Below are 16065 nucleotides of genomic sequence, written 5' to 3'. Positions count from 1 at the left end.
CCTCATCTAAATGGGTCTGTCTTTCCAGGTCTGTCTTTCCAAATTGCTTTTTGAATCTCCACTTGATTGATCTCTGCAGTAACAACTGGGTTTCCTGGTGACTTATGGGGTCTTTCTGTTGGGTCTGAAATTATTAATTAACATAGAGCTCTTCTAAAACACCTGAAATTTTTTTCAATTGTTAAAAAGTTTAAATGAAACATTGGATGGAGATGAGTGGCAATATCCTGAAGGAGAAAATAGATCTTATTTAGGAGCAGCTTTTTTTCTGATCTTCGCACACAGAAATTAACACAGATGTTTTGGTGTATCAGTAATACAGTCCTGGCTGTAGTTGTGAGCACGAAAGTGCCAATTTCTTAATCTTTTTTTAGCAAATAAAGAAAAAACAAAATCAAGCAAATTAGTAAAGCACATTTAAACACAGCCAGGAAGTCGTGGATCTATTTTAGAAATTGTGAAGAAGGTGGCTCATCCTCAGAGGGTGTTATTAAATTCCTAATGTTGCAATAAAAAAACAAAAGGCAGTTTTACCTGCCTGTTTGTAGATGGACTCAGCTAGTGAAAGCAGGCTCCAGAAATGTTCTGGGGAGGAATTCCCTGCCAAACTCCCCTCTCCAGATGAATGAATAAATGTAGCTGCAGCACAAAACCCCAAACATTTACATTGAAAACACCTGCAGAGCTGGAGAGGTGTGTGCTTTGGCACTCCCTTCCTCCCTGAAAGCTCTGAGAACACTCTCCTTGTCCCCAGAACTCAGATGTGCCCAAAGGGCACCACAGAGAGGCCTCTGCAACGAGGGAAAAGTGAGGATTTGGCTATCTAGCAAACAGGAAAAAAAGTTGTTGAGACAACATACAGAAGGAGTTATTATTTATTTGTTTTAGGCACCAGCCTTCAAAATAATTGAAACTATTTCAGATGTTACCATGGGGTATTAACTTGAAAATTATGATTTTTTGGTATCTGTAAGCTTCATTCCATCTGTTCTTTCTGGCCCATGTTTATGCTGCTGATATCTGTCTGGTTGCTGTCACAGCCCAGGAGTGAACCTTGGCCTGGTTCATGCTTAAATAGAGTATTTTTTATTTGCTTGAGTCTAATCATGGGGGGAAAAAAATAAAGTTCTAATTTTTTCATACTGACATTTTAGAAAATATCTATTTAATTACATTTTTGGTAGAATATCTCTATGCAGGATAAATGCATGGTAAGTGTAAATTGCAGGATTGCAACTGTAGTCTATAAAGAAAATAATTATGTTATTTGAAGGTTAGCCATATAATTTTCTTTTATTATTTTAGAATGGCAGTTGAATTTCAACTATGTAATATTTTCTAGCAATAAGTATTTTTTAATGGCTTCACTTAGGTACAGAGAACACGGTAATGGTCAGGAATTTGGCAGAGGACAGTGTTTGCTTTCACCACTGTGTGATTCATCAGAACTCGCGCAGGGTGGTGGTCACAGAGCAGTGCTGCCAAAGGCATCAGCAGCCTTGGACACCTTTACATTACAAATTTTAGTGACCCAAAAAGGCTGTGGCAGCTGTCCCCACCTGGAGAGCATCACCCTGAGCTTGTGCAACTGCAGAGCTTCACCATGCAGAGTTAATAGCTGAGACCTTGGAAGCATCAGAGGGGCACCAGGACAGTGCCACACCTGAGCTAAAAAGCCCCAGTGCTCTGCAGGGCTAAATGGGCTCAGGGCACAGAGCAGCAGCAGCTCTGATATCTGTGTAAATAGAGGCTCTCACAGCTCTTTGTTTCTGCTAAGGCTTTTTCATAACAAAGAGAAAAATCTGCTGCCCTTCAGGATTTAATGATGAGTGCACCTGCGCTGCTGCCACCATGAGCTGCTTTAGCTGCCTGTGGATTGGAGGTGTGTGTGCCTTTCCAGTTGCCTCTCTGAATGTGTATAAAGAAAACCCTGGCGTTACAGTCCAGCTGTCTGTGCAAGCCACCAGGAGCTTAGGCAGCCACTGGAGTGTTTGTTTTATTGCACTGGAGAACAGGGAATCACAATACCACTCATTCTCCAGGATACATCTTGGTTAAGGACTCTACTGGTGTAGCTGTAGCTGGATATGTCCTCCTGGTGTAGCTGTGCTAGGTGAAATAATGTTTTCTTGAGAAAAATAGCACTTGAGAGCTCCACATGGAAAGTGCTGCATGGGAACTGCATAATGCAATTCCTCATTAGGAGGGAAACCATAACCATTGTTGCTCTTCCCTGCAGAACTCAGACCACACCTCTCCCACTGAAGTCTGTGTGCTTTAGAGTCCCAGAAGAGGTTTAAGTTCTGTGATCAGGCTAATTTAATAGGAGAGGTTTAATTATTTGATACCACAGGAAAAAAAATAGAATTACTGACTTTTGCATCCTTTCCAAATCTGACATTTCCAAGCAGGTCTGTGATGGCAGTCTCAGAGGACCCGTGCAGTCCCCAGCACAGCCAAAGGATAACCTGTTGCTAAGCAACCAATATAAGTGTGCTGCTCAACATTTATTTCATTTGGAAAGAACGTATTCTTTAAGTACTTCATCTTAGCTACCGAGCACAAAGAGTTTTCTACTTGTTTTTCCGTAGCTGTGCACATGTGTGAAACAGCCAATTTGCACAACCAAGTGTGCACGCCCAAGAACAGGAGCCAGAGAGGAACAGGCAAAATGGAAGGTATAGAAAACTGGTGCGAGTGCTTTAGCCCTTTCTGAGATCAGCATCCTGAATTTGCCTCTTTGTTCAGCCTAATTGAAAACGGGCTGCCTTGGAGCATGGATGTGGCAGAGCTCTCTGCAGGGCTCTCCAGTGATTGTTGGTGCAGCCTCTTTTGAAGATGTCAGGGTTTTCCCACTGACACAAAGAAACACTTTTCACCCCGGCAAGCAAAGCCAGAATATAACACTGAATTTCCATCCTGAAGACTCCAAATATCAGATTCTGCACTTCAGAAAAGCAGCTAAATAGCTTCAGAAAAGAGCACTTACTGCCCTCCAATTAACACCACTTTCACTTTAGTGCTTGTCCCTACAGTGAAATGAAACCCTGTAGATCTGCTAGGCTTGTGTGTGTGTCTGAAATCAGCCTTGGCTGAACAGCCTCTAGCTGGATTGTCCTTGGAGGAGTTGTTAGTCATGTTTTCCAGTTCAGAGTACATTTGGTGCCTGAGTATCTCAAGAGCTTTTTGTTCCCAACCAGTGAAGGTCTCTGCTGCTGGCCCAATGGCTCATGCTGGACACAGACAGATGTCTCGCTGCCCTCTGACCAAGTGGCATGGACACACACTTTGCCTTCAACTGGTGTGGCTTCCAAATGATGTGTTGTGACAAATGAAATGCAGCGTGGGAGTACTACAGTGTTTGCAAGCTAAGCTGTGCCTTGGGAGCAGTAACTAACAGCTACAGCTTTTTTTAGAGCTGAGGAAAATTAAGCTCAGTGTTGAAGAAATGCAGCTGAGCTCTGCATGGAATCCTGCAGCTTTGGTGACTGAGGACTCTTGGTGTTTTGGACTACTCAGGTGCACAAATCTCTCCGTGCCACTCTCCCTCACTTCACTCTGCTTTCTGTGCTCAAGTAGGGCATTGTCCTGCAGACATCTCTTCATTGGAGATGTCTCACTTTCAGTGTTTGCCTCCCATCAGGATGCAGAGCTCCCAGAGCTGAATCAATACTTCTTTCTTCTGTCAGCTGTAGTCCATGCAGGAGCTCTGCTGTCAACAGGCCGACACTGCAGTGCCACATCACACAGCCTGGCTGTCACACCTGGGGGCAGGGGAGACAATGTGCTGCTTAACCTGGCAGCCTGGCCATGGACAGATTGAGTTGGGTTTGAGACAGAAATAATTGCTATTTTCCATCACAGGGTTTTGATCTGTTACAGCAAATTGTTGGCTGTCTTGCTTCATTTAGGGAATACTTTTCTGCTGCTTCCTATTTCTTTGGAACATTCAGTGACCTCATGCTGCAGAGAAGTAAAAGATCAACCAACCAACCAACCAACCCACCAACCAACCAACCAACCAACTAACCAACCAACTGACCAACCAACCAACCAACCAACCAACCAACCAACTAACCAACCAACTGACCAACCAACTGACCAACCAACTGACCAACCAACCGACCAACCAACCAACAAACCAACCAACCAACAAACCAACCAACCAACCAACCAACAAACCAACCAACCAACTGACCAACCAACCAACTAACCAACCAACTGACCAACCAACCAACCAACCAACCAACAAACCAATCAACCAACTGACCAACCAACCAACAAACCAACCAACCAACTGACCAACCAACCAACTGACCAACCAACCAACCAACCAACCAACCAACCCTGTCACAAGAAGCTGACATGAAAAATAACTCCTATAAAAGTTATCTGACCAAATCCAAAGCAGACTTGTCTAATGACTGAGCAAGTAGGGAAATGCAAGAGTCTGGGGATTTTTTCAAGCCCAAATAAAATACAGAGGTCAGGAAAAGGATAAAACAAAATGGGCCAAGATGTTTATTTTTCGAAATGCTTGATTTCAAGTTGCAAGATTCACAACAGCATTTGGGTTTGGGAAAAAAATTCAGCATGTTTCACTAAAAATCTAATCAAGTTGCAAGATTCACAATAGCATTTGGGTTTGGGGAAAGAAAAACAGCATTTTTCACTAAAAAAAACTAATCAGGGAATGGTTAACAAACACTCGCAAGAGGACGGTGTGTGAGTAACATATACTGAAATAAAACTACAGGGGGAATAAATTACAGACAAAAATACAGCGCAAATAAAGAGCAAGGGTATCTTAAGCAAAGTGTAATTCTAAATTGAGTAAAGGGCAAAAGATGAGATGTAGTTTCACAGGAAATCTGAAATAGCTCCAGTCAAGCCTAACTTAGGATGCAGAAGCTGGTATATTTGAAATACATCTATGTATTCCTGTATATTTGAGGCATCTTGAGAGGCTGTAAGCACCATTATGCAGTAGCTTGTGTAAATATCCTGAGTGAACCAATGATGAGGAGGGGGAATATAAAATGCAGAGCATCGATTTGGCTAAAATTCCATATTTGGAGGGGGTTTAATATAACTTTAAAGAAAATGCAAGAAAAACAGAGAATAGATGAGGATATGTGATTCTTCCAAGGGTATATTATATGCCCTCTACAAATAATTTCACAACCCAAGAGGGAGAAAGGAGGAAATTCAAGTCAGCATGCTTAATACATTTATACTAACAAAATTTTATTGACTTATTTTTGACATTTTAGATGCCGTGTAAAATAAATCCCTTCATAGTGCCGATATAAACAAATATTTTCCCTTTGCCCTCGGTCAGCTGCTCAAGTACTTTCCCTTTGCCCTGGGGACTTTCTGCTCAAACTCTTTGTTCTTTTGAAGAGCCACTCCTCTGGAATTAGGCTCCCGGGTTGGCCACTGTATGCCATTCTCCTGATAGGACAGCAGGTGGATCTGGGCAGCAGCCAAAGGGGACAACCTGTGACCCAGGGACAGCAGGGTCTGTCACACAGCACTGACACACAAAACTTCAGCACTGGAGGAGAATTTCACCTCTGGCGTGTCAAAAATGAAAATTGACATCCATAGCCACATTCTACCTAAGGAATGGCCCGACCTGAAAAAGGTAATAAGAGTTTAGATATTCAGTGCCTTAGGTTATCAGCAGCCATTTCTACCGATGTGATTTTTGAAAGAATAAATGAATGAAGGGCTCTGGGGTAAATATCTCTAGGTTTTTGTCTAATTTGGGATATTTTTCCAACTGTAAAATATTTGTATTTCACCACTTTGAAAAGACTCCAGTCAGAACAGCATGTAAAACTGGGGTCTGTTCCCCATTTTTTATTTATTCTGAAGCAATTCTTAAAGTTTTCCTTGAGTTTTTTGAGACACAAAATTTTGGGACAATAAGGTATAAATTCCACTTTCTTGATAAAAATAGAGCTGTTCTGTTCCACTCCTAAATGGTGTTCACTTTTGTTTTAAATAAAATAAATAATCAAATATTAGACAAAATTAATGTTAACTAAGACAAATTTATTCACATCATTATACCCACAGGCATGAAATCATTAACTTCAGTGGGAGTGGGGTCACTCTAAGTACAGCTAATTGATCATGATAATTTTACTAATATCTGTTCTTTTTTCAGTTACTGGAAAGCAGTATCCTGTTGTATTTAAAACAGAAAATCTCAGTTGTCAGAGCACTGAAGCTATAAGTGAATTTCGGTTAACTTATTGTTGTTGTTGTTGTTATTGTTGTTGTTATTATTCAGTGTCATAAATTTATTCTTGTCCACAATGTTTTTTCATGATCCTGTGAAATGCATTTTAGAATGAAAAATGTCATTTAGGTTTTAATGTAATCAATCTGAAAGGATTTCATATCTATTAGCTCTGCATTGCTGTGATTTTAAGCAGTCCAGTTTCAGTCAATATTAGGGAGAGAGCAGCTGGGAAATGTAAACAGCATATTAGAAAAAAAAAGTCATGAGAAAACCTGGCATTGAAAACATACATAGGATTATTTCTTCATTAGTTGTGAAAAATAACATCATTATGCACAAAACCTCCTGGAAAGGAATGTTTGTTTCCTTGTTTGGCTAGGAAGGTTTTTATAAACATCTATTTGAACACCCTATTTATAATAATAGCCACTCCTGATGGAAAACACATACACTGGATAATGTAGGTGAGGCTACAGTTACTTTTATAATAATTTTATGTCTGTTTTAAATGGATAGGAGGTTAAATATCCATACCAGAAAGTCAGGTTGCTTTTGCACATTTCAGATTTTGTTGTCTGTGCAATAACTTCATACAAACAGCTATAGAATTCATTCTGATGTTATATGGGTCTTTTAAAAATATTAAATATTTTTGTCTGTAGGTACTTTAAAAGGGCAATAAGTTCACTGACTTAAAATGACCCCAAGAATTCCTTGATGTTCACAGATGTACATCAAGACTAAATTCACTAATGTTAGACACTGTGGGCCAGCATTGCATTTCTTTAAACAGAGATAAAGAGGAAAATACCAAATTTTTAAAATTTAATTTCCACCTGCTAGGATTTTTTCCCTCTGTTCTGAGCGATTCAATGGTTTATTAATGGGCTCAGAGTAGAAAACAACTCTCAGAATTCCCTGGAGTCCTGTGGAAATTCAAGCCATTAACACAGATCATGCAAGGAAAACCAATGAGGCATCTTAACCTGCACACATTTATTTAGTGCTAAACTTCTTGTTTCCAGCTTTGTAAATACTGGACCTTCAAACTAGAAAATTCTATTGTCAAGGTCCTGATTTAGCAGCCTAGAAAAATATCACGGGGATAGAAAATCACAGAAAAAACAGATATGGAATGTCAACGCCTACAACTAATACCTGAGGGGAAGAAAGAATAAAATAAGTTGAAAATTAGTTTCTCTATTGCCTATGGGCTCCTCCAGTACCCATTTCAGGTGCTTCTTTTCTGCTTAGCTTACAACTGCAATTAGCATGGATCTAGTTTAAGTTCTCATTAGTTGTCACTCATTAAATTTCCCAAAATTTCAGTATTTTTACATGCGTATAAACCTCTAGATGTATAAATTTAAATAAAATTTACATAGTTGCATAGTTAAACAGAGCACACAGCCTCAGTGACTGCATTTCTGGCTGGGGTCAGGAGGTTTGGCTCTTCACACCCCCATCAGGAGAGCTCACAGTGGCACTAAGTGATGATTTGGTATCACAGGAAATTCAGGACTGTGTCCAAATCGTTTACACTTCAGCAAAACAAATGCCTGCTCTTACTGAGTTTCATTTTAAATGTTTCCTTTTTTTTGGAGAAATGGGAATTGTGAGCATTGTTTTCACCCAGAGATTTCAAGAGTTCATTCCTTTCTAATTGATAATTTATTAAAGTGAAAGGAAATCAGCATCTTATGTAGGTTTTGCGTTTTTTGCATGAACAATTCTGAATCTCTCTGGAAGAATCAATGAGCATCTAAGCTTCTCCGTTTTAGCTTCTCTTCCCTGTTTAAATATTAATAGACAAGAGGCTGACCTTCACTCCTGCTGCTGAGTCATGGAAGATGAAAAGTGGAATCAATGCATCTTTGTGCTAATGATTAACTGATCACAGATTGGAAAGTTGTCAGCTCCATTTTCACACCGCCAGATGCTTAATTTAATATTTTCAGTGTCAAAATTATTTCAGTTAGAACCTCAATGTAGCAAGCAACTTTAAGCATTTCTAAAGCAGCTGTTTAAAAATGCTGTTGAACTGGAAACTAAAATTCCAGCTGTACAAACACCATTAGTCCAGTCCAGCTATACACTTCTGATTTCAGTGAGGCTACTCTGGCTCAGAGCTCAGCACATGTAAGGGTTTCTCCTGAATGAGGTATTTTTGTAAGAACTGCAATTATTATTATTATTATTATTGTTATTGTTATTATTATTGTTATTATTATTACTACTGCAGAGAGCTAACTAGCCCTGGCTTTCTCTCCTTTCCTCCACAGAGATATGGATATGGTGGATGGGTACAGCTGGATCATCACTGCAAGGTTTGGGCTCTTTGGCACTCAGAGCTGATCTTGTGTCATCGTCACGAATAGAAACTCACAGGAAATATGTTAGAGAAGCAAAATGGCAATAAGATTGGCTCTGTCTTTGATACAGATTTCTCTAGAGGTCTATTTCCTACAAAGTAGTATCTGACCAAGTCCTAATAGACGTCAGCAGAACCTTTTGCCTAAAGGATGAAACTCACACCCTCTTGTATGAACCAGCATCCATTCCTCTTCATCATCTCACTTTAACACTGGAATGGATAACTCTGAGAAAGTCTTTCCAACAAGAAAGGTCAGGCTAAAGCAGATTACATACAGATTTGGGCTGAATTAGATGCAGTCATGACAAGCAAACCCAAAAGGAACTGATATTTTAATAAACAAGAACAAGCCACCTGGTAAACCAAAGCATAGATGACACAGATTTTGGGATACATGGCAGCTGCAGGAAGGAGACAGGGACTGGACACATTTCTGGTGATTTTGTTACAGGTCTGGTGCTAAAATTCTGTGCTAAAAATACTTTGCAGAGGAACTGTGTGGCAAGTCAATAATGGCCTTACACACCCCTCCGAGAATTCCATCCTGCCTACTTCTGTCTGGAAATGCTGCATGACAAAACGTGCATGGCAAAACAAAATCCTGTTCAGACATGTGGAGCTGAGGATGTTAACTCCTAAGATTTAAAAAACCTCAAAGGCCTCCCATATCATTCTCTGAAGAAGCACCAGGGTCAACCTGGAAGAAAATAATTACATGCATACTTTAAAAGTGCATTTTGGGATGTGACTGAGTAGTTTGGTGAGGGGAGAATTTTAAATGTAGTTTGCTGAACTAAATCAGCCTGCAGGACTTAATTTTTACATGTCTCTCTTAATTTCCACATACATTAATCAAAACAAATATTAGGTAATTTTTAGGATGGGATGGAATAGGGAAGTATAGAATAGAACAGTAAAGTCCAGGTGATCTATTCATATGTGATGAAATGCTTGGTTCTACTGTGCCTTTTTCTCACACCCCAATTTTATTTTTTTTAATTGGACAACCTGTATCAATACACTAAACTTTCCTTAACGTATTTGAGTGTGTATGTCTACAGTAAACCTCTCCATCAGGTTGGAGAACCAGTTTTACAAGAACCTGAAGTATTTCACCAGGGGATCAGGACCCTGCAGTTGGAATATTTCACATAATTTTCACAACCCATGATACAGCTAACAAGTAACTTGACAGGTTGCCAAGGCAGCACACTTAGATTTGTTGAGGATGGCTTTAAAATATTCATTAGGACAGTATATTTGTGAATGATGTATGAAGATAGTAACAAATTCAAGGTTAAGAACAGTTTGAGTTCTCAGAAGAGGGGGACAGAAACCCCCCTGCCCCTGTCTGGGCACACTGGTAGTAAATATTCTGATTTAACAGGTTCTTTTCTGTAGAAAAATCGACAGGATCCTTAATAAGACCAATTTTGTGAGGAAAAATAAAGTGCCCTTTGGAGAGAGAGAGAAATCCCTTTCTTGAATGGCCCAAAGACTGCCCTGCCTAAACAACCAGGAAATACTCAGGGCTTGCAGGTGCTGGTTGTATCTCATCCCTTTGTGCCAGCAGAAATCCTTTTGTGTCTGTAGCAGCTGGTGGGCACCCCAAATTGTAACAGACAATTTCCTTAATGGGGTGACACTGCCTCTCTCTGAACAATTCACAAATCAACCAAATATGGCATTTCAAAAGCTTCCCGGCTGATAAAGGAACAAATTTCATGGCACTGATAACATTTTGAACTTCCTAAGTCTGGAAATTGTTGGCATATGAGAAAATTTTACATTAATTCAGGTCATGGTTTTATACCGTGTATAAGATTTGTTTGGGACTTTTCTTTCCCAAATTCTTCAATATTTTTTTTCTTACCAAGGAAACAAGCATAAAAGCATGTCTGAAGACAACACAATAGGTCTCCTTTTGTCTGAGTTATCACTGGTGGTAAGAAATCACTGGACTGAAATTAACTGTGTTACACAATTATTTCTGTAGTTACTGGAACCATAGTGATGCTATTGAACACACACATACCCAAAGGGAAAATTTAGCACAGATTTAATTAGAGCATTGTTTTGAGGTCAAAATTTGGTTTGAGGATAAACTTGGACTAAGGTACCTGGTATCTCTTCCAAATAAATATACAGTGATGTGCATTGCAAAAGAAAAGGGAATTTTTTTTATGATTATGAAGAATTAAATCAGAACTATAAATTACTGTTTTATTCATATCTATTTTTAAGATATTTTCTGTTTAAAAATACCTACTGAATAGAAATAAAAGATCAAAATTTTGCCACTGTATTTCTGTAAGGAGCACAATATATCAAGAGACTATAAATTAGCAGGTACTACTTTGTCACATTTATAATATATGAAAATGTCATTTCACAGGGACAGGCAAAGATGATGAAGGATGGAAAGGTTTTTAGAGTTATCCAAGAGAACTGCTGGGATCCAGAAGTACGGATTAAAGAGATGGACCAGTCAGGTACAGTTCCACAAAGGAACTCAAATCACTGTGTTTCATTTAGAATAACAACTTCTCTGTCAGTCCATCTGAAAGTGCTCAACAACAATATCAAAAAAAAGGTTTCGCATACTAATTCCTTGGTTTTAATTTGCTGATAGTAATTGGAAACTGATATTCTTTATATTTAGAAGGAACTCATGCCCATAACTTTCCTCATTCTCAGTAGCAATTTATTCCCCACTAGAATTTATCAATTTTGGTAGGATTTAGGACACTAAGGAACTCATTGACAAAAGTAAGGATGACTGACCCTAGACTTGAAATAGCACCATATATTCTGGTTAAAACATTCATGGAGGAGGAGGAAGCCCCTTCATTTTTGCTCCAAATATTAAAAATAGTCTTTTTACACACAGGATTTCTTCTATGTCTGTTTCTTTTTCTAATACTTTTTTTCTGTTTATCCATGTTTCAGCCTCATTTTGTGGTTTTGCTGTAGGACTCTGAGCCTAGAGAACTGGCACAATTACTTTGTCAGAAAGGGGAGTTTTTCTCATTTAGAAATTTAACCAGATGCCAAATTTGCAAATTTATTTTCCATCATCTTCCATGCAAGCTTCTAAATAACATTGGTAACATGGGAAACTGAGGATGAGGGAAGGAATTTCTAGGCAGATCAATTATTTTTGCTAGTTCTTATTAACACTGTAATTCCAAATTACTCTTCTAAGAGAAATATTATGTTTCTAAAAGATTATTTTTTCTTAGATTGAGGCCTGAATAGTTCCTACATCAGTTTCCCAGTGGACACAACTTGAATATCTTCAACTTTTCATAAGGAATAAACACCTGGATTGCTTAAAATAACAGATATTGTACAAGTAGCATCTTTATGATTATTGCTTCCTCCTCTCGGGCCTCATCCCCCTCAACAAGCACATGAAAGTGGTTGTAGCCAGTGGGGAGTTGGTCTCTTCTCCAAGATGACAAATAATAAACAAGAAGAAACTGCCTGAAATTGCACCAGGGGAGGTTTAGATTTGATATTAGCAAAAATTTCTGCACTAGAAATGTTGTCAAGCCTGGAACAGCCCTGGTGTAATCCCCGTCCCTGGAGGGATTTAAAGGATGTGCAGATGTGGTGCCTGGGGACACAGCTCAGGGGTGGGCTTGGCAGAACTGGATTCATGGCTGGAATCAATGCTCTTAGAGGTCTTTTCTAACCTAACTCATTCTGTGTTAGGAGATAGTCTGGGTTATTCTTCTTAGGGAGGTTTAGTGCAGCACATAACATAGGCTAGCTTGGAAAGCCACCAGGTAGTGAGCGCAAAAAATGTAAACACAATTTAGACAATTTTAATCTATTTCATTTTCAGCCTGGAAAAGCAGTATTTGAAACTCCAACCATTAGACCTTTAATGGGAATACCAGAAAGCCTTTGCAGACTGAAATATGCTGCCTTGTCACAGAATCATAGAATCATGGCCTGACTAGGCTGTAGTGTTTCTCTGAGTTAGCTCAGGGATTTTGGGGATTACCAAATCACTCAACTACACAGTGGATCATAAATAGCCTTTGGGCATCTTTCTCTTTCAGGTATTTCCCTCAGCACTAATGGCAAGTTTCTACAAAGCAGCTCTGCCCCATATGTTTGTTGTAGACAAAGGGAAAACACAGGAGGATTTATTTTTCAAGTTTTTGCAGCAGCTCTCCAGAAAAGAAAATGTATCATGAAAGCAGCATCACAATATTTCTTCATGAACCAAACAGTGCTCACTTGATTAAAAAAATGTAAACCTGTATGTTACAGCACCATCTGGTGACTTGTGCCCTAAAAATGTCCCTTTTTATTACAGCACTCCAGACATACAGGTATCAGCCAATTAATTATGTGGGAGGGAAAAACAGCCTTTGTGTTTTTCATTCTTTCATCCTTACTGCTCAGCTAATGATAAAGACTGTGGACCACATTTATTCTTTTTTGGTTTAGAAACCTCTAGCTACTTAGTTCAGACTGCTTTCTCTTACACAGGCTGAGATAGATTATACCCAAAATTTAACCTCCAAACATGGCATAATTTTGGAACAAAGATGCAAGAAGTCTCCCAGCTGAACAAAACTAGAATCAGTCACTGAAAGGTATTTTTAACTCAGAGAGACAACTTGGTTAAAAGGCTTTGTTTGTGCCATGCCCAAGAAATCCTGCCAGTAATAAGAAATGGTCTCCAGTGGAGCAAAGAGACTCAATTAGTTCTCCCAATCATATGTCCTATGTCTAATTGATGTACATATTTCTAGCTTGATCCACTCAATAAAGCAAGCTATCCATGTAACTCAATAAAACAAGCTGTAAAAGTAATTACCATCACAGTTCTGTGACACAAATCATCACAATTTTGTCTGAGAAAATATATCAGTTCATCCTAAATGCCTTTCCTTGTTACTTTCTCCTTTGTAAAACCCTCTGAAGAGGGTAAAAATGTAGAGGCTTTTCTGTGCTGATTCTTCTTCCTAAAGCTAATTTCTAGGAGCAGTCAGCTTGGAAATGTACCTTTAAGGTTTACGTTAAATTTGCTCAGAGGTGTAAAAATGGATTGAAAGCAGATACAATGATTTTTGTGGAAAACATGGAGAATGTTCCCAACAGACTAAATAAGTGCCCATATTGGTGAATGATCTAACTTGGATAATTCAGTATTTATGTAATTTTGCAGATCTAATCCTTACCCCCATACCTCTGCTGCTGTACATAATATTAATCAGATCTTGTAGCAATCTGAGTCAGCTTCTCCTCTTGTTTCCTATTTAACTTCTGAGGAGGAGGATAAATCATTTTAATCATTCAAATATTTTGGCAAGTCATTTAGAGTTCTCATAGAGTTCATTCTGCTGGAGGTTTTTTCTGCCATCTTTTGTTCTAGTAGTTTTGTTACTAACAACCAAGTTAAATTTTCTAAAGCATGACAAGATATGTGCAAAAATACTGTAAACAAACCTATAAAAACACCAAAACAAAACAGTTTTGCATGTAACTATTTTGTGAATTCCTAATTACTCTTTATTGTTTACTTTGTTTGTCTTCCAGGTTTGTTATTTTCACTCTGTAACCTGTCATAGAAAATATTATAATAGAGATTTGTGTTTGAGCAGAAACAAAACAACATGGACTTAATTCTTTTTATTTTTAACATCAAAGTTGTTTCTGAAAACAGGCAGATTTTTTATATTTACAACCTCAGCAGTCCAGACACAAGATGAATGAAACCTAACACAATATAGCTTTGGGAACACTTAGGAAAGCACTGTTTAACAACAATTGTTGACATAATGTTGTTTATCTTTGAGCTAATACATTTATTTATTTAATATATATGAAAAATTCACCCCAAAGTAAACTTGAGTTACTGTATTCTGTTGGTTTAATGTCAGTTTCATTCACATGAGAGTAATACTAAATTGCTATTTTAATTGTTTGTACAGGTGCGTACTAAATCCTTCTAAAATCAAAAACCCTAATTTCCCAAATTAGCTAGTATGAATATAGTAGTGTTTATTCTTTCTACTTAGCAAAAATTTCCAAATCCTAATAAATTGATACACTATGAGTTTTATTGCCGTGATCCTTAATTTTAAAAAAATAATAACTTCTCTATGTCACTGTTAAATCAGTCTTTCTTATCATTAAAGCCATTACATTCTGCCTCTCAAACCAAAGTACTTTCTTATTTATAACATTTTATCAAAAATAGACAACAAAAAAGGAAGCATTAATATTTTCTTTTTCTTACTCAGGAGTCACCATCCAAGTCCTGTCCACAGTCCCTGTAATGTTCAGCTACTGGGTAAGCTCCAACTGAGATATTTCATAATTCATATGTAGCAACATTTTTAAAATTCAAAAGCATCTTCCTACAAATTGAAGTAGTCACTAGAATTGTTCTGCTGTGAAAAAGAAAAGGCAAAAAAGGAATGCAGGTATGAGAAGGTGTCTGCAGGATGTCCTGGCAGAGCTCCACACCAGAGCACACCCAGTGAGAAAATATAAAACAACTGAATTCCTTATGGGGGCAGCTGGAAATGGAGAGAAAAAACATATCCAACATGAATCCATGGTTAGCAGACAGACACGTATGTACACATTCCAGAAGGCAGGCATCAATCTGTACTTTCTCAAGGAAAAATAAAAAGACACAAAGGATGCATTTGTGGCCTTGTACCACTTTCTTTTAAATGTGGCATGGAACTCATTAACATAGAATGCTTTGAATCTTAAAATTCAGGAGCAAATTTAAGTTCCTATGTTCTCCACGTGGTGATCTTGAATGCTTCAAAGAAATAAAGACAGGATGAGGAGATAAATTACAGCAAAATGCTGTTCTAAATACATTCTGGATGTGAGTATTTAGGAATGTGCACAGGTTAAGATGCTTATATGTAAATGGATTTGTGCATTTAGAACTATTGTGCTAAGCCCACATATAAGAAATACCATTGATTTTCATCATTTCTAGTTAGTAACTCCTCTTCAAAACTTTATTCTGGTATCTAAGGGAATATTTTCCATTAAATATGTATTCGGGAGAAAAAAAACCTAGAGATTGATTGCATGGATATTGCACTTCCTTGTTAGAATTATGGATGTTATCTCCTTCTAAATGTTAGAGAAGTTTGCTCAAGCTTTCTCTGTAGAATTCACATGCTCCAACATCTCACATTTCTTATTTTTATTTCTTCAGCTCCAGTAATAGGAGAGTAAATATTCATTGCTATGTATAAAAATTATACACTGAAGTTTTTGCATGGGGATAAACAAAACCAGGGGACTGCTTTACACAAAAGACCAGATACTTATGTGCATCAGCAACCTGGGCTTTATTGCACCCATCCTGAGCAGTAAAGGCAATAGCAGTTGATAAAATATTCAAGAGAAAAAGCAGAACTGTACCCAGAGGTTTTAAAGCAAG

At 38.2% G+C, this 16065-nt stretch overlaps 1 protein-coding gene across 3 annotated transcripts in view; it reads left to right on the top strand.

Moving 5' to 3' along the window:
- The window catches only part of ACMSD (aminocarboxymuconate semialdehyde decarboxylase), a 38025-nt gene that overhangs the window by 11641 nt on the left and 10319 nt on the right, over positions 1-16065 (top strand). For 2 of the 3 annotated variants that reach the window (XM_074547928.1, XM_074547927.1), the window contains exons 4-6: positions 8536-8580; positions 11023-11119; positions 14894-14943. In XM_074547928.1, coding sequence (XP_074404029.1) covers positions 11035-11119; positions 14894-14943 — 135 coding nt within the window. In that variant the 5' untranslated portion in view covers positions 8536-8580; positions 11023-11034. Of the gene's footprint in view, positions 1-5414; positions 5648-8535; positions 8581-11022; positions 11120-14893; positions 14944-16065 lie in introns of those variants that run through there. The other variant, XM_005487913.4, reaches the window with a different exon arrangement.

Source organism: Zonotrichia albicollis, chromosome 10, assembly GCF_047830755.1.
Source record: "Zonotrichia albicollis isolate bZonAlb1 chromosome 10, bZonAlb1.hap1, whole genome shotgun sequence".
In the NCBI taxonomy this organism is placed as follows: Eukaryota; Metazoa; Chordata; class Aves; order Passeriformes; family Passerellidae; genus Zonotrichia; species Zonotrichia albicollis.
Note: the sequence above shows the minus strand (reverse complement) of the source record. Positions and strands in the feature narration are given on the sequence as shown.